At 39.7% G+C, this 25,287-nt stretch overlaps 1 protein-coding gene across 9 annotated transcripts in view; it reads left to right on the plus strand.

The window, feature by feature from the left end:
- Positions 1-25,287, plus strand: part of LOC138969376 (CD109 antigen-like) — a 92,524-nt gene that overhangs the window by 36,577 nt on the left and 30,660 nt on the right. For 3 of the 9 annotated variants that reach the window (XM_070342151.1, XM_070342169.1, XM_070342159.1), the window contains exons 16-18: positions 603-782; positions 1,759-1,902; positions 2,535-2,676. In XM_070342151.1, coding sequence (XP_070198252.1) covers positions 603-782; positions 1,759-1,902; positions 2,535-2,676 — 466 coding nt within the window. Of the gene's footprint in view, positions 1-602; positions 783-1,758; positions 1,903-2,534; positions 2,677-14,482; positions 14,592-16,246; positions 16,374-16,608; positions 16,724-16,961; positions 17,089-17,335; positions 17,451-19,606; positions 19,740-25,287 lie in introns of all 9 variants that reach the window. The other 6 variants (XM_070342215.1, XM_070342195.1, XM_070342201.1 and 3 more) reach the window with 6 other exon arrangements.

Consider the following 25,287-nt stretch of genomic DNA (forward strand, 5'->3'; position numbering starts at 1 on the left):
TTAATGGTAACAGGTAAAGGGAAGTAACCCCGATTATCCTTGCTCTTCATTATCACGTGACATTGATGATTAATTTTGCGTTACAAAGACGTCAATTGTTACACATGCATTGTCATGGGAGTTAAGAAACGGACACCTGGTCAACCAGCCATTGTACCGATTGTGTGAAGATGTTTTGCTTCAATGGAGAAATGTTTGAGATGCCTGGCTTGTGCCATGATGTGAGAATGTACCCTCATACAGTGGGATCTCCCTTTGAGGACCCCCGAAGATCTGAGAAAATCAGGTCTTAAAAAAAGAGGGAGTCTTAAAATCGAGGTATAGTTAGAGAGGTTTCTATGAACAAAAGGTGTGAGAAAACAGGGTCTTGAAAGGGACAGGGAGTCTGAAATTGGGGGCTCTTAAAAGGTGGGTTCCATGGTATTCAGAGGATAAAGCCCGTCTTTAATTTAGCTCGAAGTCAACTTCACGAACACTTCGCAAAGTCTTTATCGAAAACTTAGTGCTAAAACTTGGTGAGGCCAGCTTCACAAAGCATACTTCGCGTAGTCCACTTCGCCCAGTTAAGGACAGGCTTAATACAACTGTTGTTTGACTTGCAGGTGACCCCCAGTGCCTCCCCGTCGGGTGAGGTGAGAACGGGCACCAACACCACCCTCACCATGCAGGTGGCGTGGACAGACACCACCAAGGCAGACCCCATCGGCATGCATGATGTCTACATGCTGGCCGTTGACAAGGGCATCTTGTCCGAAGGCCACAACGACTTCACGCCCGAAAAGGTCAGCTTAGATCTAAGAAAGAATGGGATTTATTTGATGTAAAAATAGACAAGAACAGTTGGTGAGAGTTATGTGGAACAAGATGACAAGAGCATTATCATGTTGGAAGGTCACAACGACCTCAAACCCGAAAAGATCAGGTTAGATCTAAGAAAGAATGGGATTTATTTGATGTAAAAATAGACAAGAACAGTTGGTGAGAGTTATGTGGAACAAGATGACAAGAGCATCATCATGTTTGAAGGTCAGAATGACATGCCACCGGCGAAGGTAAGTTTTAATGGTTGAAGAATGGTTAGATTTAAAAAAGCATAGGGATTTTTTCAATGTAACAATAGACAAGAACAGTTGGTGAGGGTTATGGGAACTATGCGACTGGTAGGGGCTCATATATATACTATTGACCCGGAGGGGTACACAGGGAACCTTTTTAGCGGCACTTGTGCTGTAAGTCGCACCAAATGCCATTCATGAAACGGGGTTTCGACCCACCAAAGTCACGTGACGGCTGTAAACTTGCAGGACCTACCTCTCAGCCCAACAGTCGCTAACGGCATGATGCCGCCGGGTAGTCTTTTGATGTTTGGAGGGCCGTGTCCGCATGTGGTCTGATGCAATTGGTCGCCTCGCTGCAATTGGTCGCCTCGCTGACCGTGCTTATCTTGTCTAGTAGGAAGCGTCAAGTGGCGGTGATTTCCTTTGATAAGGGTGTTTGTGCGCATGCGTACAGAGCAGGAAGCGAAGTAACAACCTCATTATCTAAAGGCGCTCAATGATGGTCTCATGAATGCGAGTTAAAATCGGTATTAGAGCGGTTTAGCTAAAACAGTGATTGCCGCTTACTCCCCTTCAAATGTCTCACTACTTGTGAATAGCACCCCCGGAAGTTGACATCGACTGTCACCATCTGTTTGTGTTGCTTTCTGGGTTATATATACGATTTATAAGTAGTTAATGTCAGGAATCTTTGTTACAGGTTGAGGAAGAGTTGAAACGGTTCAACTTGGACTCTTCAAGTGGAGGGGGATTCGAACCTGGACCGTTTGGGAGAGCGAAACGTTCTATTATGCCGCCAATGCCCATGGGCCGTGATCCCCAGTCTACTGGTGAATTGCTAAAGGTACGTCATATATAAAGCTTTTCTGTCAACTTTATGTGTGTGTGTGTGGGTGTGGGATGTCAGACAGACAGAAAAACTTACGCACGCACACACTCATGCACGCACATGCATATGCACGAACACACACACACACACACACACACACACACACACACACACACACACACACACACACACACACACACACACACACACACTCGCTCTCTCTCACTCACATGCACCAGCTTGAAGCTCACATTGGGGCTAAATTGGGATATTACCGCCTTAAATGTTCCTGTCAAATGTCACCATGTCATTTTTTTCTTGTAGCTTTGTGCAGGTGCCCACCCCATCCCCCTTTCCTTTGTGCAGAATCCTCCCAATTATTTTTCATCTTTGCTGTTGTATGATTCTTCTGCAGTTTGTAATGTTCGGTGATGGAGGTTATCCCGGGACTGTTACATTCGGACAGATACATATTCCAGAGTTGTTGTTGGTGATGCTGTTGTTGTTTGCTGAGCATACCCGAACTTAATGTTAAAGAGGCTGCTTGATTGGTACAAAGAGGGAACTGTCGTGCAACTAGCAATACAGCACTTTTTTAACACATTTATTTATTTATTTAATTACACGTTTTATCTTTCCTCTGACAGAATCTAGGTGTTAGTGTGATGTCTGATGTGAGCATCAAGCAGAGAGAGTTTAATTTCTTCTTTCGTGGCGGTAATGGTGATGGCCGATTCTTCGCCGCCGCTGGGATGGGTGGAGGTTTTGGCGGAGCAGTCCCCCAAGGAGGTATTTTTATGTGACAGGTTGGATTCATCCTTGAAAAAACTTCAGCTGGGCTGCATATATTTGCTATAGTCTCTGTATAATTTGACTAATACATATTTAGACTGACTACAATATGAGAGCAAAAAAAGACAGATCTGTTAAGTTGAAGGCACAGTCCTTCCTGTGTAAATGATTCTGTTCACCAGGCTTTTACATAGGCAGATCTGAGATAGTGAGCCACATTGTTTTCATGGCAAGGCTTTTACATAGGCAGATCTGAGATAGTGAGCCACATTGTTTTCATGGCAAGGACTGTGCCATGAATGCTTAATTGTATATGCATACTTTTTGGAACATTTGTTTCAGTGGAGTTGCTATGGAATTGTGCAGCTATTAGTGTAGCTAGTATATATATGGTCATGGCTCAGAAAAGGTGTCGAATTTGTGGGACACTTGAGACACAAATACAAACTCTTGGATTACTTTCCATTTTGGGGTCCAGCAAAACTGTTTATGTGTTTAGTTGTGTCGGGGCAGTAACAATGTATTTTCATCAATTACTGCGGAATGAATTGCATTTTAAATTTTAACTGGAGTGTGTTACATAACACCGTGTCACACATTGTTTTCTAATATACAGTTAACAGTAAACCTATTACACAATAAAAGTTAACTGCATTAGTTAGTATCTACCTTGATCTTCATTTGTGAAAAGTGGCATTCCCCGACAGCAATAATCTGCATATCTAGGTACCCTAGGAATGTGTGTATGTTACATGAACACCAATAAACAAAACAACGATCAAACAAGTACTCAAAGAACTGAAAAGATTACTGTTTCAGCAGTCAATCAATTCTTAGTTCCACACACTTCATACGGACAGTCTGCAAAAAAAATCAAATCAGAACAAGATGTGAAAATGTATTCAAACAAAAATCAACTTTCTGTGTCTCACAACACAGACATTCAAAACTGCTAAATTCCTATTTATTTTACACACACAACCTTAGAAATACATGTAATGGGAAGAGAAACAAGTACATAATAGTAAAGAGTTGAAATGCATCAATGATACCGGACCCGTTATTCCCATTATCAGTTATCTGTCAAGTCATTCCTAAAAGTTTCCAATGAGTGTGTTACATTTCACCAAAAAAATCAAACTTTAGGACACTGTCAAGATATTCACATGAAAAATGCATGCAAAAGAATGAAAAATGAAAGAGCAAAACCATAACAACCTAACAATGATGTCTTATGACTTCTACCATGCTCCAATTCACACTACAGAGAAGATTTTCTCACTTTTGACACTGAGTGTGTTACATTTCACCAAAAAAGTCTTACTTCACATTATTTTGTAAGGTATAAAGCATATATCCATCCACTTGGTAATGAAAACAATACACTGTACAAAAAACTTGATAAACCCCCCAAAAAATCTTCAGGTTGAAGGCGGATTTTGAAGTTATCAAGAAAAATGCTGTTTATTCGCCAATGAGTGTGTTACAAAACACTGTCATAACATGAACAAAACGTTGTTCATATTCAGTGCATTCAGTTAATTGTGAAATTAATTATAAGAATGACACCATGGTTGCTACACAACTATTGAAACTATTGTTGACACATTCCGACAGCAATAATCTGCATATCTCGGTACCCTAGGCAAGTGTGTGTGTTACATGAACACCAATAAACAAAACAACGATCAAACAAGTACTCAAAGAACTGAAAATTACCAATCCTTCAAAGTAAATTGTAACAAGAAGGGCAAAGCCCATACGACTCACATGCTTGACCTTGACCTTTACATGACCTTGACCTTCAGGGTCAAGGTCAAATAACTAAACCTAGCAATGACATCATACACTAAGAACTGCTTTACACATTTTCCCTACCAAAATACATGTGACCTTGACTCAAGGTCAAGGTCATCCAAGGTCATGCAACACAAAGCTGTTAATTCAAGACATAGGAAGTACAATGGTGCTTATTGGCTCTTTCTACCATGAGATATGGTCACTTTTAGTGGTTCACTACCTTATTTTGGTCACATTTCATAAGGGTCAAAGTGACCTTGACCTTGATCATATGTGACCAAATGTGTCTCATGAGAAAAGCATAACATGTGCTTTTAAGTTTGAAACAGTTATCTTCCATAGTTCAGGGTCAAGGTCACTTCAAAATATGTATACAATCCAACTTTGAAGAGCTCCTGTGACCTTGACCTTGAGGCAAGGTAAACCAAACTGGTATCAAAAGATGGGGCTTACTTTGCCCTATATATCATATATAGGTGAGGTATTGAATCTCAAAAACTTCAGAGAAAATGGGAAAAATGTGAAAAATAGCTGTTTTTTAGACAACATTTATGGCCCCTGCGACCTTGACCTTGAAGCAAGGTCAAGATGCTATGTATGTTTTTTGGGGCCTTGTCATCATACACCATCTTGCCAAATTTGGTACTGATAGACTGAATAGTGTCCAAGAAATATCCAACGTTAAAGTTTTCCGGACGGACGGACGGACGACTCGGGTGAGTACATACTCACTTTTGCTTCGCATGTGAGTCAAAAAAACACTCTAATTCAAAACAATAAATGCAGACATCCTTTTCTGTTTACTTGATTCATTCCTTACTTTGTTCCAGCAAGATTTAAATAATTTTCAAGATAACTGTACAAACTATTGGAGTGTGTTACCTCTCACGATGTGCGAGTGGTGTGAGTAACACACTCAACACTGTTCCTAAAAAAACCCACTCTAATTCAAAACAATAAACGCAGACATCATTTTCTGTTTACTTGATTCATTCCTTACTTTGTTCCAGCAAGATTTAAATAATTTTCAAGATAACTCTACAAACGATTGGAGTGTGTTACCTCTCACGATGTGCGAGTGGTGTGAGTAACGCACTCAATGTAAAAAAACATATATTTCTTTTTCCTGTAATTTATTTCATTAAATTGGCATGAAAACAAAGCACAAGGTGAACTGTATGGAAAGACTATAGAAAAGGCCAGAAAAAACACATGCAATGACATGAACGCTGAATAACTTGGGAAATTGGTTGAATCGTCTCAAACATATGTCTTTAAAAATCAAAATAAAGAAAAATCTTTGTCCTAAAAAATGCAAATTTTATCAAAACAAATCACAAGAACACTTCTAACTTTCAGATGAAAAAAAAAGGAAGTAAGTTGTTATTTAGTGAAAATAACAGTGTTTCAAACTGCAGGTGAGTACGTTACATACAACGAAAAACCAGTGGTTTTTATCTTGGCCGTTTACGTCCATCTCCTCCATGCCACACTGAGTTCTGAGTTCGAGACAGTCAATGCAACTTTGTAGCAGACGATAGAACAGTTGTTTCCATCATTGGAAGTCAGGAACATGTCGATAAACAACTTTGATTTACGTTGTTACTTTTCGCGGTAACACGAAAGTACACAACAACGAACTTAAGACTTATTTTCATTGCTTTGTCTTCTGTGTTTGTGCATATTTTTTGTTTTAAGTAGTAGATTGTTCTTTCTTGTCCAAGTTTATCGCTTAGTTCAACGTCTGTCATCATTATTAAAAGCGCGGCAAAAGCTAAAACTGCCTACGTGACTCCAAACACGAAAAGTAACATACTCACCGTTGGATCTAAACTTGATCTCAGCCGACTGTTGGGGTGAGGTACTGGTTATCGTGCAGTATGTAAACAATAACTAACACCTTCTCTTTCCCTCTCCATCAAGTTCTTATCCAAGCAGTGTGTGTAGTACGCACAAATACGACGTTTCGACACCAAGTAAAAAAGTGTCCCAACTTCCGGCCCAAAAATCGACGTAAATTCACTCTACTATTGCGCCTTGCTCGAAAACAAAGTCATCAAACCTTTCGGTTTCTACCAGAATAGTAACTGTATTCATATCTGCACCCCGTGTCAGTACTTTCAAAGGTAGAATAAACCATAACTGAGCGTGTGGGGCGTTTGAATGGGGCAAGGGTGGAGTTCGACGCCATTTCTGAGCCGTGACCATATACAAATGCATTTTAAGTTCACCTCTTGCCTGGGGTGGTTGAGGGAAAGGTGTACGGTATATACCTGTATAGCCTTTAAAGGCCAATTGCATGCTTTGATCCCTGCTGTAGAACGTTAGTAAGGGTGGTTGGAGTATTTTCCCCTGTTTGTCACCAAGTATAAGGTTTTGGTATTGCTTTACAGGCGTTTGATATTCATCTTCTGATTTTCGTTTTTGCAGGTACACTTGCTTTCTGCACTTTCTTCGGTCATCACTGCTTCCTTTTCTTCTTAAGTCTCTTTGCTCTGATTGCAGTTAAGTCACAAACAATATCATTTGTGTTAAATTGACTGCTTTGTTTTGAGCTACAGTATATCCTGTCAGTTGTTCTTTGGCAGTTATTGGAATGTGAAGTATTTTTTTGTTTAGGTAAGGGGATTTCATATAGTCCTTTGAGGTTTCCTTGGGGAAAGTCACTAAGCTGCGCCCTACATGCAGTTTTTTATGGCACTACCTATTTTTTTTTTCTTCTTCATTTTCTGCATATGTGCATGTACATGGAGTGCAGCTTCTTGCAGTAATAATGTAATGGGTATTGAGGTATTGTTATTTCTGATGGGTTTAGGAGATTCTGGACATTCTCTGATTCTCTTCTACTGATGGTTTTTTTTTTCTCCAGATGCTGAAAGGCAGTTCTTTTTCTTATCTGTGCCACAACATTTCTTGTCACAGTGGAACCCCCTCCGATACAAGATAGCTCCCTCCCTTCTAAGACCTTGGTTTCTCAACTTATCTGTTCATAAACTCTGTAAAATTACCTCCACTGTATTTCCATGGAAGATCAGTTTGTTGTCTTTCTTTTTCTTTGGCAGGGTTTGGGTCTGGCTGTGTTGTCGGACATTAGCTTGAAGCAGACTTATTCTGCACGTCCGACTCAGGTGGCTTTTCGTGGTGGCGCAGTTGGCTCAGGTAAAAATCGAGTAAAATGACAAAAGTTCATGCTTCTTTTTGTGGCACTTTGCATTTTGAACAACACCAGCTTTCATTAAGTGTTAGTGTGAGAAATCCATGTGAACACCAGCTGAGTTCGATCCCAGGTTCGGCGGAAATTTATTTCAGAGTCAACTTTGTGTGCAGACCTCTTCGGTGTCCGAACCCTCCCCCGGTGTACACTACGTTGGGTGTGCACGTTAAAGATCCCACGATTGACAAAAGGGTCTTTCCTGGCAAAATTGCGTAGGCACAGTTAATAATTGTCTACCTATACCCGTGTGGCTTGGAATAATAGGCCGTGAAAGGTAAATATGCGCCGAAATGGCTGCAATCTACTGGCCGTATAAAATTTCATCTCACACGGCATCACTGCAGAGCGCCTAGAACTGTACCCACGGAATATGCGCGATATAAGCCTCATTGATTGATTGATTGATACATGCACCCTTATTTGCCTTTCTTCTTCCTTCCTTTGTGAAAATTAAAAGTTGTAGTTGTGTTTGAGGTGTCAGGTTTGATTTCAATGCCCAAGTGAAGACATGCACAAAATAATTCGTACAGTGTAATCCCTGCGTTGAAGTTGAACGGATTGTAAAGTTACCCCTGTTGTGCGTTATAATTTTAATTTGCATTTTTTGCTTCTGTGATTGAAGTGACAGCTTCAGCTTCTACAGTAATGTGCTTGGATCAGGCTGAGCTTTGTATAATCCATGGTTAGCAGTATAGTGGTACCTGTGATAAAAGGACAGTCTTGAGACCAGTCAAACATGCCGCTACATTGAAGATGGGCTTTCATTACAGACAATGTTCAGAAATAACTCTTTCAGGTTTCCATGGGTTGTAAAAGAGTGAATACTCTTTCTTTTGTTGAGGCAAACTTTCCCACGTGACAATATAGGCCAGTCACTAGTGAGGGGTGTGTCTGAAACGCGTGGACAATGAGCATGTGTGGAAAGTTTGCCTCAATAAAAGCAAGAGTATTCAGTCTCTCGCAAACCATACAAACATGACAGAGTTATTTCCAGAGTTGATCTATTTTGGTGGAGTTAATGATAACAGACAAAAGGTCACCAGAATGTGTCCTATCATGGGAGGTGTTCTGTCACTTTACCTTTAACATGAGGCACCTACGGTGAGAGGACACCTCCAAATGAAGGGCACGTTCTGTTGTCTGTTGGTTTGGTGACCTGGCCAAAGCTTCCCTCATGAAAGGATCCCTAAAATAAGTTAAGGGACACCCGCAGCTTGCCCTGTCATTTTGACCACTGAAACTCATACTCTGTGTTCTAATTAAGTTGTTTTCCTTTTTATTGCAGTACTGTGCCAGTAATGATGTGATGCTTGACTTAATTAGTTTTTTGTTTTTATAGTGCATTTTTCTGTCAACCACAGGAACGGTTGCAAACCTGTGCTTGCTGTCCAAGTTCTGTTTGCCCGTGTATATAAGTACAGTGTTGACCACATCACCAAATGTTTATATGACCTGTTCTTTACTTGTCGATTACTTCGTATTGTGTTTTTCATGCACGGTGTGTGCATATCAAAGTGATTTCGCGATTTAGCTAAGCACTTGCTTGTGTTATTGCCATGTGCGGTTTGACAGGAGATTGGACTTGAGGTCATGTCGGATGTGCTCATCTCTCAACCACTGTGGCCAGTTATGGTTGAAGGTGACATAGTGAGAGAGAAGTTTGCAGGAGCAGAATTACCTCAAGGTAGCCTTGCAAGACTGTGATCAGCACTGTTGACTAACAACCCAACCAACATATTGCATGGATTCTTTCACATAATATTCTCTTGATTTTTGCCAACATGACTCGTGTACAACTGACTGAAATTTTGTTTCAAGTGAGAGTGAAAAGAAAACCCATCATAACATGGGGGAAATTAGGTCTTTTTGAGTTTTTTGTTATTGGTCAGCTGATATATGGAGGTTAACTTTTCATCATTATCTGTTTCGGGCGGTGACAGGAATTTGGACTTGAGGCATTGTCTGACTTGCATGTCCATACGGCAGCCAAAAAGTCAATCGAGAACAACATGCAACGAAATATGTCTCGACATGTATTTCTCTCTCTCTTGACTGTATACAGAGATAAGAACAGCCTCGCTTTCACCTAGATCCTGCCTAAAAACAATGTTCAGACCTCATGTTCAGACTCCGCGTAATGATTCCGAAAGGACTACTTTTTAGCGGTCAAGTTCAGTCGTCCGCATACTCGAAAGTGAAAAAAAGATGAAACGTTTTGCTACAGTATCGGAGGATAAACTGTCGAAGAAGAAAAAGAATCTCTGCCAACCACTACGCAGAAGACCATCCGAGTTGTCCAGAAGAAGTTCTGAAACACGTCACGTTCCAAATAAAAAGACATTCTATTCTCTTACGTCACTATTCTTGGTTTACGGTACCATTCGGCGGCTTTGCTACGAGTATGCCATTAGTCTTGGTTGGCCGAGACCTTGAGGTGGAATGCGAGTGATTAGGTTTGTTGATTTTGCTCGGAGAAGTGGTCCGTGTTCAAGCAAGTTTCTTTCTTCTTTGAAAACAAAAACCCAAAGACCAGTGAATGTTGAGATATATAATTATGTTAATTGGATCTGTGATCCAAACATGCCTTTTGGTCAGGGCGAGTGGAATAAACTGCCATCGAGATTGACCAAAAGCCATGTTTGGATCACAGATCCAATTAACGTATAATGTTCCATGCAAGGCCTATCGTCCCTAAGCCGGTCGAAGGTAGTCTTTCTTGACTGTGATGTCCTTGTAACTTCTTTGCATGAAGTGACTGACTTAACTCTGGAAGCAACTATAGTTAAAGGCACAGTCCTTCCTGTGTAAATGATATGTCTCGCCATCTGAGATCTGGCCATACTTTTACCTGGAAGAATGCCAATACAGACTGGGAACCCATACGATTTCGCGGTATTATGTACACATGATTTCCTAGAATATTTGTCAGTATGGTCAGTTGACAAAAAATATGATGAGAAAAATTCCTAGACTACTTTTCTTCACAAACGCATCCCGAAGCCGATCCATTATTTTGACACATGATTACAGTTTTTGTCAGTAAACATTGAAAGATGCATTTGTTTCAAATGTTTAGGTAAGTAATGGTGCAACGGACGTACGCTTGTGAAGAATGTTTGAATCATAGATGTTCAAATACTGTCTGGAGTACGCTCATTTTTCTGAAAATACACCAAGTTTGTTTGAGAATACTCCAAGTGCAAAACTGGGGTTCCCAGGTGTGCCAATATATCTCTCCACTTGAACACATACACACAATGAACAGCCAGGGTGCTTTCTGAGCAGAATGGGAATTTGTTGATATAAAGATTTTAGTCAAGCAGTATGTAAGAAATGTTAAGTCCTTCATGTACTGGAAACTTGCATTCTCCCAGTAAGGTCATATATTGTACTACGTTGCAAGCCCCTGGAGCAATTTTTTGATTAGTGCTTTTGTGAACAAGAAACAATTAACAAGTGGCTCTATCCCATTTCGCGGTATTATGTACACATGATTTCCTAGAATATTTGTCAGTATGGTCAGTTGACAAAAAATATGATGAGAAAAATTCCTAGACTACTTTTCTTCACAAACGCATCCCGAAGCCGATCCATTATTTTGACACATGATTACAGTTTTTGTCAGTAAACATTGAAAGATGCATTTGTTTCAAATGTTTAGGTAAGTAATGGTGCAACGGACGTACGCTTGTGAAGAATGTTTGAATCATAGATGTTCAAATACTGTCTGGAGTACGCTCATTTTTCTGAAAATACACCAAGTTTGTTTGAGAATACTCCAAGTGCAAAACTGGGGTTCCCAGGTGTGCCAATATATCTCTCCACTTGAACACATACACACAATGAACAGCCAGGGTGCTTTCTGAGCAGAATGGGAATTTGTTGATATAAAGATTTTAGTCAAGCAGTATGTAAGAAATGTTAAGTACTTCATGTACTGGAAACTTGCATTCTCCCAGTAAGGTCATATATTGTACTACGTTGCAAGCCCCTGGAGCAATTTTTTGATTAGTGCTTTTGTGAACAAGAAACAATTAACAAGTGGCTCTATCCCATCTACCCGGGGGGCCTTTCCCCGTCGCGATATAACCTTGAACGGTTGAAAACGACGTTAAACACCAAATAAAGAAAGAAAGAAATTTGTTGATAATTCATTTTTGTATCCTACACATGTTTGTGAGAGAGATCACCCGTGTGATAAATTAACAATCTCTTCACACGTGTGTATATGATGTAAATGAGGTTGGGTCAAACTTAGTCTGGCTTAAAGAGCAGTCAGAAGTAAATTTCTGATTGTAAATGTAATGACAAAGTCACTGAGACACACTTCATTCTCGAAACTGTTTGTTTTCTCTGAAGTAATTTTTGAGAACTTATACACGTAACGTTCTATAATTTTTATTTCGCTCTTGACATCAGAGATGGCACTTTTTGAAAAGAAGTAATGTAAATTTTGACACTTGGACCTCAGTGACACAACAGCTAGCGCAAAGTTTGTGTTTAATTCTTTTTGTTTGTTCTTTAGACAAAGAGTTTCCTCTTTTCTTTGGAACCGAACACATTATGCTCAAATTTAATTAGCGCAGTGTTCCAGGTAAATCCTTGCAACGTTAGAAAAGGCATCCTACTTTCGATGCGAAAGAATGATTGCCATTAGTCGATTGAAATGGTTGAAGTTTGAAAATAAGTCGATTCAAAGCAACGGAGCTGTCTGGAAGTTTGAGGCAGCAAGCCAAGCAATTAGGATAAACAGAATAGTACATGGCTTGCTGTGTCATACCAGGTTTAGACTCGTTGTTTTTTCAAATATTGAAAAACTCATGTAAATCTAGTATGGCACAGCAAGCCATGTAGTATTCTCTATAAAAGCCACTTAAAGGGTCAATCTGCAAAATGAATTTATCAAACAATTCTCTGCACAGGGAGCAATCAGAGTGTTAATTTTGTGTATGTGTCCAATTCAAGGGATGGTTTTATCCACTGTAAAAGTCTAGGCAGAGCTAAGGTAGTGAGCAGATCAGTTTTCTCAGGAAGGACATGTGTGCCTTTAATCCTCTACTCCTGTGACTTTTATGAAAACTATATGAATCTGTGTGCAGTCATCATTTGTCATTTATGTTGTATTGGACTGGAGCGTAGATGTCTTCCACTTTGTGTTTAAGTCTGTGAAAAATGGACTCCCAAAATACACACAGACACAGACACAGACAGACACACAGACACACAGACACACAGACACACAGACACACACACACACACACACACACACACACACACACACACACACACACACACACACACACACACACACACACACACACACACACACACACACACACACACACACACACACACACACACACACACACACACACACACACACACACACACACACACACACACACACACACACACACACACACACACACACACACACACACACACACACACACACACACACACACACACACACACACACACACACACACACACACACACACACACACACACACACACACACACACACACACACACACACACACACACACACACACACACACACACACACACACACACACACACACACACACACACACACACACACACACACACACACACACACACACACACACACACACACACACACACACACACACACACACACACACACACACACACACACACACACACACACACACACACACACACACACACACACACACACACACACACACACACACACACACACACACACACACACACACACACACACACACACACACACACACACACACACACACACACACACACACACACACACACACACACACACACACACACACACACACACACACACACACACACACACACACACACACACACACACACACACACACACACACACACACACACACACACACACACACACACACACACACACACACACACACACACACACACACACACACACACACACACACACACACACACACACACACACACACACACACACACACACACACACACACACACACACACACACACACACACACACACACACACACACACACACACACACACACACACACACACACACACACACACACACACACACACACACACACACACACACACACACACACACACACACACACACACACACACACACACACACACACACACACACACACACACACACACACACACACACACACACACACACACACACACACACACACACACACACACACACACACACACACACACACACACACACACACACACACACACACACACACACACACACACACACACACACACACACACACACACACACACACACACACACACACACACACACACACACACACACATATCATTGTGACTGTGACAGATGTAAGAGAAACAAAGGGATTTAAGGTAAATTCATACAACATGTGCAACAAGAGTAAGTGAGAGTTATGCAGAGCCAATCTCCTGGCACCTGAGAGAATACAAGCATTTCAAAGAACAAAATGGACGCAGCAATTTCATAATTATGGTCCTCATTCCCAAGGCACTCTCAACTGACACTTACGTAGACAAGAACCAGCGAGATAGTGATCAACAGTCTAGAGGATGTTCTGTTGCACAGTACTGCACTTGGGAGATGCCTTATAAACTTGACTTTCATAAGTATAAAATAATTAAGTATGATAATTATCAGTAATGAACTATCAGGTAATTAATTAGCGTAGAGCTCAGCTGACAGCATTTCACGAGCTGTAAAATGATTTTAACCATTGACAGGAACTGGGACTTCAGGCCGTTTCAGATCTTGACGTCTTCGACCGAAATATTCCTCCACACAATTACATGGATGACTTAATGTTTGCCATGGGTCCTCCTCCTGCTCCAGGTAGTCTTGTCAGACTGTAATATTTACATAGAAACAATATCCTGGTGAGACTGTACTGCTTAATAGAGAGGCTGTACATACTTTTTTCTTCAGAGCGCATACATAGCTAAGGTTTGTGTGACTCATCATAATCCACATACTTGTGAGCTTTCATATAAACTTTGTAAAAGGAAGATGTTTTGTCTGTCTTTTTTTTGTAGTATTTAGTTTGCAGTATTCATTCATCTTTTGTCCAATCTAGAAAGGAGAGAAATTGTGAGCGTTTCCCAAACTGTCAACAGAAACTGCGACTTAAGGCCATTTCAGACCTACACATCTTCCAGCGATATAGTCAACCACCCATTCACTGGGATTATGACAACTACGACATGGATTATGATCTCTTCGAATATTCATTGGTGGCTGAGGAACTTGAACCAGGTAGTCATGTTAGACTGTAAAACCATCCTGGGAATTTCCTGATGGTTCCAGAGAAGGTGTTTTTATACCAGATTATCTTGATATGTTTGCGTATCTTGAAAACGGGCATGCACTAATGTGCTGGCATGAGGGAAGCATCTCGGTTTTACGGTGTTGTGTGTGTTGTGTCCTATTATTAATGTACTTTCTCCCCAGGCTAAATGGTTGCTGTCTTTACACAATCTAGTGTATTTTTTGTTAATAAGGAAAGAAAAACGTAGGACTGCCCTGAATTGACTCTTAGAGGTTGTAAGCTCAGGGCATCCAATGGTGATAGACTAGTATAACTAATGATCAGCTTAAGTCTTTGTTTGTTTGTTCGTTCATGGGCTGAAACTCCCACGGCTTTTTACGTGTATGACCGTTTTTACCCCGCCATTTAGGCAGCCATACGCCGCTTTCGGAGGTAGCATGCTGGGTATTTTCGTGTTTCTATAACCCACCGAACTCTGACATGGATTACAGGATCTTTTTCGTGCGCACTGGGTCTTGTGCTTGCGTGTACACACGGGGGTGTTCGGACACCGAGGAGAGTCTGCACACAAAGTTGACTCTGAGAAATAAATCTCTCGCCGAACGTGGGGACGAACTCACGCTGACAGCGGCCAACTGGATACAAATCCAGCGCGCTACCGACTGAGCTACATCCCCGCCCCTGCTTAAGTCAATTGATACCTTTTACATCTAAGGAGCTCAGGTGACTGGCTGCGCTGCATGGTTTTGATTGTATTTTTGTTTGTTTTTTGTAGGGAACTAACTAACAATGATATGATTTTGATCATATCAGGTCTTAATTCTGCATGGGTCTTTCTGTATTGTGAATGGGTCATCTAGAGTGCAAAGTGACTCACTTGCTGCTGAGAAACGGGACACAATTATGTGAGACCTAAACACACATTTGTGAATTAGTGCTGATCAAAAGGGCAGATTCACATCAATAACTTTTAACCAACTTCTGTCAGGTATAAGTTGCTCAGAAGTTAACCGTGAAACATCGTCAATAGGAACATTTGCTCTGAAATTTGTTTGAAATGGGTTGAATCAGCCACATGAACAGCCCTTGAGATTTCCAAGGACATCAAAGCAAGGATCATAGGAGTGAACTCCCAACTGCAGGTAGCTTGGTTGTACGCTACAGCTAGTGGTCGTTTCTTGTTCTTACAGTCTACAGTATTTTCTGTTTGTGAACATGGCAGGAGGTTGGACTTGTGCCGATGTCAGACGTGGACATTGCTCAGATCCCAATGCCCATTTGGTTTGATGAGGGCATGATGTTTTTAGACGCCGTTCCTGCAGCTGTACCTCAAGATGCGCAAGCCAACGGTAGTTATTTTGGGACTGTAGAACGCTCCTCCTGAATGTCAATTTTATGGTCATCATTAGACCTTGTAGCCATTTTCATTAATAGAGGAATGGGTCACCTTGTACCTCACTTTGACACATACTCAGGTTTCGTTTCTTGGCCTGTACATCGCATGAACATTTGTTTTTGTTTGTTTATTTGCTTGCTTGTTTTTGGGTCTTACACCGCGGTATTTTTTGTTTGTGAACATGGCAGGAGGTTGGACTTGTGACGATGTCAGACGCGGACATTGCAGCTCTGATCCCAATGCCCTTTTATTTTGATGACGACAGGAGGGTTGTTGACGCCCTTCCTGTAGATGAAGCCAACGGTAGTTATTTTGGGACTCGTGAACGCTCCTGCTGAATGTCAATTGCTGGTCATCATTAGACCTTGTAGCCATTTTCACTTTATAATGGAAGAATGGGGACCTTAATTGTAGTCACTTTGACACATACTGGTAGTTTCTTGACCTGTACTGAGCTTGAATTGTTCTTATTTTTTTTTTTTTTTTGCTTGCTTGTTTCTGGGACTTACACTGCAGTCCTTTTTGTTTGTGAACATGGCAGGAGGTTGGGCTTGAGACGATGTCAGACCTGCACATTGCTCGGATCCCAATAGCCATTTGGTTTAAAGAGGACAGCCCGGTGCTTTTTAACCTTCCTGCACCTGTACCTAAAGATGGCCAAGCCAACGGTAGTTATTTTGGGACTCTAGAACTCTCTTCCTGAATGTCAATTTTTGGTCATCATTAAACCTTGTAGCCATTTTCACTTTACGATGGAGGAATGGGGACCAGTATATCTCATACTGTAGTCACTTAGACACATGCATAATTGTGGTTCCTTGCCCTGAAGCTTGACTTTGTTTTTATTTGTTTATTTGCTTGCTTGTTCCTGGGTCTAATTAACACCACAGTGCTTTTTGTTTTTGAACATGGCAGGAAGTTGGGCTTGAGATGATGTCAGACCTGCACATTGCTCAGATGCTAAGACCGATTTGGGTTGAAGATGGGAGGCAGTTTTTTAACAATGGTCCTGATATATTGGAGAAGGAAGGTAGTTATAAAATGTTGGCTCTCTGACACTAATATATCCTACTGAATGTGTTCATCAGTAGAACTTAACCCCTTGACTGCGGGAAAAATTAAGAGATTTTTTTAAAAAAAACCAAATCATTACATGCAAGCTGGTATAACAGTTATACAAAATCCGAGAAAACAGTCTCCAGGGGAGGCAATTGTTATCATCTTGTTTCACTTGAAAAACCAATATACAGCGGTTGTTTCCCTTGACCGAGTATTGATTTTTTCATCATGGAATAAAACACACATTGTACCTGATACATGTTGTGGCAGTCAGGGGATTAAAGCTATTTTTACTAATGGACCCTGGAATGGGATCTGGCACTACTTTGACACTGGAATTAAATGGTTTCTGGGCCTGTACAGATTTATTCCTTTTTTTGTTTGTTTGTTTATTTGCATGCTTTACTCCACCACTCAGACCCAGGAATGTGGCCTCCTTAACCCTATTAGTTACACCTTTGACGCACCAATTGTAATTTAGAAACAGCAATATCTCGGCCCTGATATCATATAAATTAATGTAGGAATCGCGGTTTAGATTTGATTTAATAATGATAATGAGGATATTTATATGGCGAAAATCCTGACCCAGTTCTAAGCGCCTATACTCACTCAAAAGCGGCTGCTTGTTTATTAGTTTCGACAGATTTTATATAAAAGTAAAGCATTTGTCAATTGCATATACCACAGTAGTCCAACAGATAATAGCAGTTAAAGACTTAACCAAAGCTGTTATGGGTCTGGTCATACATGTATATCAAATCTGCTGGGATTAAAAGAAGTACATGTAGAGGCATAGGCTGAAAACGGTTTAGCTGTCTTACACAGGCATTTTGCATGGAGTAGGAATCTTTCGTGTGAACTCTTTTAGATGTTCTGTTTGATTAGCATTGAAAGCTTGGTTATGATCTCATTCTGTAAGTAAATCATAACTCGGTTCACATGGCTGCTTGTTTATTAGCTCTTTTCTCATGATGATATAAATATAACAAAAAATAGACACCTTAAACACAAAGCATTTTTTGCTGCCTATTTTTTTTGCCTATCAGGCTAGGTTAAGACACAAATTTATATGCATAAAATAGGCAAAGTTGTAAACAAACAACTGAAAGTCGCTGCAAAGACTTTCTCCTGAGATTCCAACAATCTTATTGGAGTAAAAGAGAGAGCGAAAGAATCCCTTCACAGATAGCCTAGTGGGAAAATCAGACCCTCCTCAGGGGTACCTGCATGATTGTTCAAAACAAGCTCCCTGAATGCTTTTTAATAACTTGTGTTTCAATTGGCTGTTCGTGTTCTCTACGTATGTGTGTTCCTGACCACAGTTGTTATTCACTCTCAAATTTGTTTATATTTAGATATTATCATTTGAATTGGTATAACTGTTTTTCTTCTTCTGAAGGATTTCTTTTGACTTTCAGCTGCCTGCACATTTTCTTTTCATTTGTGTTTTCTCTCATTTTTCACTTTTTAGTGTTTCACTGACCATTTGCACTATAACAACCTGTCCAATAGATAGTTTTACCTTGTTGTTGCTGAATTAATCTTAGTACCTCACCTCACTTTGTATTATTTGTGACCTGATTGAACAAAATAATGTACTCTTTCTTTTTTACCTGATGATTTTATTTTAACATCTGTATGCTACTGCTGTGTGTTGCAATTTGTGTGCATTTCTTATTTGTTCTTTTTGATTTTGTAATGTTCTGTAGTGTTCAACACATTTCTTTCAGCTAATTCTGTTTTTTTTTCATTTTCCTCATTGACTTTTTTTCGTGCAGGTTGTTAAATGAGCACTTATCCATAAATGTAGGCGATTTATATGGGTACCTGAGTTGCCGATGCAGGCTTAAAATTATTACTACATTCATTCCTTTCAAAACCTGACAATTGCGCGGATGCCGAAGGAGGTTGGGGATAGATTTTTCCTTATCCTTTTTTTTTTAATCCTTTTCAGGGAAGTTTTGTGTGTGTGCAGAAGCTGTTCTGTCCTGAATCCCAATGACTTGAACCGATTTTTTATTTTTGTTTTATTAAAAAAAAAAATCTCTCATCTCTTACAGACATTATAGTTCTTCAATGCTTTACCATTAAGTCGCTTTGTTCTCTGTCCCACTTTCTGTGTAGATGTTTGGTCTTGAAGCCCTCTCAGACGTTGCCATCCAAAACGCTATGCCCTTCCCCAGAGTGATAGGTGGACAGGTTCTAAGGAAAAACATTGTGGCATTTGCCGCTCGGCCGGAAATGATGGAAGCTAATGGTAAAGAATTCCGCAGGCTGTGGTTCTATATATTGGGCGAAGCATCTTTGCCGGAATTAAAACAGAAATAAGAGCTGTAATGTTGCCAACTCTTTGGGTGAATGGTTTTATTGCATGTAGATGGCTCTCTGCACGCGATCAAAGAGTTGTAGAATTTGGCGTGGGGTTGATTGCATGGCTGTGGTAAGAATAAGAATGCTTTATTGAAAAGTTAAGCTGTATAGTTGCATCTTGATCATTTCCGAGGTGGCGGGTGGTTAATGAAGTCTGATTCAGCCTCTTTTTCAGTCTTGATTTCGAAAAGGTAACTGAGTGAAATCCTGTTTTCCTAATTTCTTCGTGTTTCAGTCATTTGAATGAAAAGCAATCTCCTAATCTGTAGTATGATAAACAAACCTGGTACATGTATGCAGATGTGCATCAGATTTCACTGCGTCAGAATTGATTTCCCTAATTTTGTTTTCGAGGTTTATTAATGTTGTCGTAAGAGCTAGCTGCTGTCTTTTTCATTTCTTTTGTTGTTCACAAGATGTTCTTTATCTTTGAACTGTTTTGTTCCTGATCTAGCTGCCTTCAGAGTTATAATCACACAGCCTGAAAATTATTTGTGATTCAAAATCATTCTGGCACAATAATGAGGTTTGATCTGTTCAGGTGAGGTCTGAATGTATATAGGCGTAGCAGAAATCGTATTCAGGTGGAAAAAAACAAAAAAGTAAATTAAAAAAAAGTATAAAAAAGAAAAAGGAAACAAAAAGGATATTTTTTTTTAGCGTGGCAAGGAATGTATCTGCACTTTTACAAAATATTTCTCTTGGAGCCTGGCAAAGAATAGCCATCAGGGCATTGGAAGAAGAAAATCCTTTTACTTAACTTTTACCTGGACTTTTTTGTCAACATTTAGAATTTGGGCTTGGAAATGCTCTCTAAAGAGGGAACATGTCAATACGTCCCAATACCATTACGTCCCAGTACCATTACGTCCCAGTACCATTACGTCCCAGTACCATTACGTCCCAGTACCATTGCGTTCCAGTACCATTGCGTCCCAATACCATTGGGTCCCAGTACCATTGCGCCCCAGTACCATTACGTCCCAACACAATTACGTGCCATTGCGTCCCCGTACCATTAGGTCCCAATACTAGTGAATTTAATTTCTGAGATGTTACTGTAGCAGTGTAGCGACACGTTTTGTAATAAAAGTGCGTTTTGTAATAAATTTATTACAAATCGTGTTCGGATTACACAATTTTTATTACAAAACGCGTTCAACACGATTTGTAATAAAAATTGTGTCGGTACATAGCAGTATTTCACAAATAAAAATAAAATAAAAAGATGTGTACCGGTTAGTCGAGATGAGGTGAAGTGGAAAAAAATAAAAATAAATAAATAAATAAATAACTGTTTGTTCATGGGAGAAAAAAAATCCTTCACGATATAATCAGAAACTGTAAAGGATATTGCATGTCAGTTTGTTTGTTTTGAGGCGCTCCTTGCTTTCCTTACAGGTTTTCTGAGGTAACCATGTTCTTTCTTTTAAAATGAACTGAAGCACGCTAACCTAAACCGAAGTGTAAAATTAATATATGCTTTAGCGGTGCTCGACACAAAGAAAAATACCGAAACAGTACAGTACACCGCTTTGTATTCCACTGTATGTAATCGAGCATGGCATGACTGTAGGCTTATTTACTGAGTAGACGATGTTTAAACCCGTTTCTGAGAAAAGCTAGACTGACTGTCCAGTCATCGAACCTTCAGCACATAGACACCGAGACACACAGATAGCGAAACCCATACACGCACAAATGTAGACACAGACACCTACATACATACGTACATAACACACACACACACACACACACACACACACACACACACACACACACACACACACACACACACAAACACACAAACACACACACGCGCGCGCGCGCACTGAAGAATATACATACATGCACAATCAGTGACATAGACTAGTTCTACATGGGACGATGTTTCATTAACAAATCATTTCATTTTTCTTCCTGTTTAATGGCTGAACAAACACAACCGTATCTTTAAAAATCAACAACTGCATATTCTGGTAAAATCCTGGTTCGTATGTACATGTTTAACATTTAACATAATTATTACTCTGCAACCCTCCTGCGATCAAAATTCCTTTTGGATTCATAAATCGAAGACACTTGAATTAAATATTATTGGGCGAGAAACTGTTATGTTACTTTACATAAACAGGTACTGTAAGTAACACACGCCTAAAAAAAAAGGAACATTATAAAGGCCTTCAACTAGCTGTTCTTCTTTTCTTCTCCACAATCATCATCATTATCATCATCTCCACAATCATCATCATTATCATCATCTCGTCGTCGTCATCATCATCATCAACATCAACAACAACAACCAACAACAACAACAACAACAACAACAACAACAACTTTTTGTGTTTTTTTACAAAACACAATAGAAAAGAGAAAAAAATAAATGTGTCAAGTAAGTGCATATACAGGCTTCAACATTATTGCTACGTAAATTTATGCAATCTTGAAGCTTGAAATTACTCAGATAATATAAGGTAAGATACTCCGTACTTATAAAATCCACTGTTCATTTTCATCCTTTCGCTGACCTACTCTGTCGTACAATATCCATGCCACACACACACACAGACACAGACACAGAGACAGAGACACAGACACACACACAGACACACACACACAGACACACACACACACACGCACACACACACACACACACACACACACACACACACACACACATACACCCACACACACACACACACACACACACACACACACACAAGCATTGCTCAAGTAACACTTGTGTTGGGACGTAATGGTACGGGGACGTAATGGGATTCCTTTATGGGACGTATCGAGATGCAATTTTCTTGGGACCTATCGACACGCAATTTTCTTGGGACGCAATGGTACGGGACGCAATGGCACTGGGACCCAATGGTATTGGGACCCAATGGGATTGCTTAATGGGACGCAATGAGACGGCATGTTTTTGGGACGCAATGGTACTGGGACACAATGGTACTGGGGCGTATTGGCATGACCCCTCTAAAGACATGGAAGTGAAGAGCCAGACACCTGTTGGGGCCATCTCTAGTGGAGGTGGTTTTGGGATGCTACCAGAACCCATGTTCGATAGAGATATGGTTGAGAAAGGTAGGAAACAGTGAGCAGTACTGTTACCTAGAAGTTGGGTTGTCGGCCATTGGGACAAGTGCAGTGTGCAGTGTAACCAAGAAGTTTGATTGTGCGGGTTATTGGAACTGCATGTGTTAATTAGCACTCTGGTCTCTAAAGAGGGACTGCAGTCCTCTGTAATTTAAGTTATTTGGGTATGAGCAGTTTTTTTGCTCTTTCATGAGACTTACTCAGTGGGTTTATGTCCATTTTAGCACACTGCCTGAGTGGTATCCCCCTTTTAAGTCTGTCAAAAATCTGAGAAAATCCAGCATTGAAAGGGAAAAGGGTCCATTACAGGAAGTTATTTAGTTTACAGAGGTTAATTATGAACAGAAAGTCCGAGGAAACATGGGTCTTAAAAAGGGGGAGCCTTAAATGTGGTAGTCTTAAAAGGGAGTAGCACTGCTCTAGCTTTCGTGTGTGTACAATGTATATATCATTATTAATATTTCGTCTTACATGAATTACCTACCATTATGTTGTTAAATAAGTTTCCAGGGTATCATTTGTCTTTCTCTGTTCAAGATTTGATCCATTTTGTGCAATTAATTATGGCCTGTAATTAGGACTTTTTATTGGTCAGGTAATTTGAAATTTAAAAACCAACTAATTAATTATCCACACACTTTGATTAATTAATCCAATTGTTCTGTTTTACAGATCTAAGTGAAATCTAATGGTAGCTCCACTCAGTTTGCCTTTTCAAATATACAATTTTGTCTAATTTGAGTCACAAGAGTAAGTTTTCTCTTCAGACGTGCTGAAGTGTTTGAGTGTTTTATTAATGTCACCTGATTAAGTAATTCTTCAATAAAAGAGATTGAGTGATGTGCTTGTATACAATCTCTGTTTAAATGTCAAAAGAGCTTGGGGCAATATTTAGTTATTATAGTGTCTGCATGTAGATGTTAAAGTTTAGGAGTTTGCATCTTGTATGCAAAGTTAAGTAGTTGATGCATTTCTTATCTTTGATGGTACTTATAGAGAAAACCTTGAATATTTGCAATCTTGCAAGACTTTTTCTTTTTCTTAATGATTTATTTTTTACTTTTCCCTTTTTGTCATTTCATTTTCATATGCATTGCAATTGGTGTGGGATTTAATTTCCAATTTGACCTGCATCTATAACTACTAACCTTGCATGTTGTGGATCTGGCTGCATGTATAGCTGTGGTGCATTATGCATGCGCATGCATAAAGCTTGTTTTATTTATCTTCCCTGGTTTTGCTGTGTTTTTGTATGTGTTCGAATAACCACAACTTGACGATTTCTAGTTACACATACACAAATAAATAAATTTAAATAAATTGCTTTATTTCTGTGTTATTTTGTCATTAGTTATAATTTTGTGTTAAACTTTACTCCATTTTCCAGCCTACTTCAGTAATGAAAAAAGAGTGTGAAGTGAAATTTATGGTTGAAGTAAATATACTGTGCAATTTTTTATGCGAATGAATCCGGAGAAAGTATATCCATATATTTTAACCAAAATGTTTTAACTTTGATATTAAATGCAGTTTTAAATTGCAAATTTAAGATATTTAATTGGTTAATGCGATGATTCTGTTTATATGTGTATGCATATATTTTATGGCTCTTTTGGTATGAATGTGATAAGCATGATTTGTTTAATGTTATTGAAGTTGAAAAAGAACTTTAATAGGTGCTATTAAGATTCCGTTGATGTTACATGTACTGATTTCTGATTTATGTGGTCATCAGTGAACGTGAACAAATTTGCTAAGTTTATTTCTTTAGTTCCATTCTTACGGAATTGTTCCCTTTTTGCAATGGGCTGAAGGCCTTTAAAGTATGCAGTAAACTGTTTGTTCATTTGTTCAGTGATCATCAATTACCCGTCTCACTCTCAGTCCTTATTCAGGCTTGCTAATCTTCCCTTAATCATGATGCAGATCCCAAACTTCAGATCCAGAATTTATGTAAACTGCAAACTTAACCTCTTCAAGGCAAAAACACAAGTTCAGAGCCAGGATTTGTGTAAAGATGCACAAACTAAATTTACCCCTTCAGTGCAGATCCCAAATGTGCACTGGAAAATAGTGAAGAATTTGAAACGGTGAGAGTGGTTCTTTCCTGTGACATAGAAATGGCACCAAATCGCTATATAATATTTTTGTGATGTGCACATTTCATGCCACCAGTCACCTCCTCAAATGTGTGCACTGGAGAAGCAGCGGAATTTTGAAGATTGTTCAAACAGTGGAAGAGTTTCGTTCTTCCAGCTGTGACTTAACGATTAGAACCAATAAATTGCTATTTTTTTGTGATGTGGCACATTTTACGTCGGCCATCA

Source organism: Littorina saxatilis, linkage group LG1, assembly GCF_037325665.1.
Source record: "Littorina saxatilis isolate snail1 linkage group LG1, US_GU_Lsax_2.0, whole genome shotgun sequence".
Taxonomy (NCBI): Eukaryota; Metazoa; Mollusca; class Gastropoda; order Littorinimorpha; family Littorinidae; genus Littorina; species Littorina saxatilis.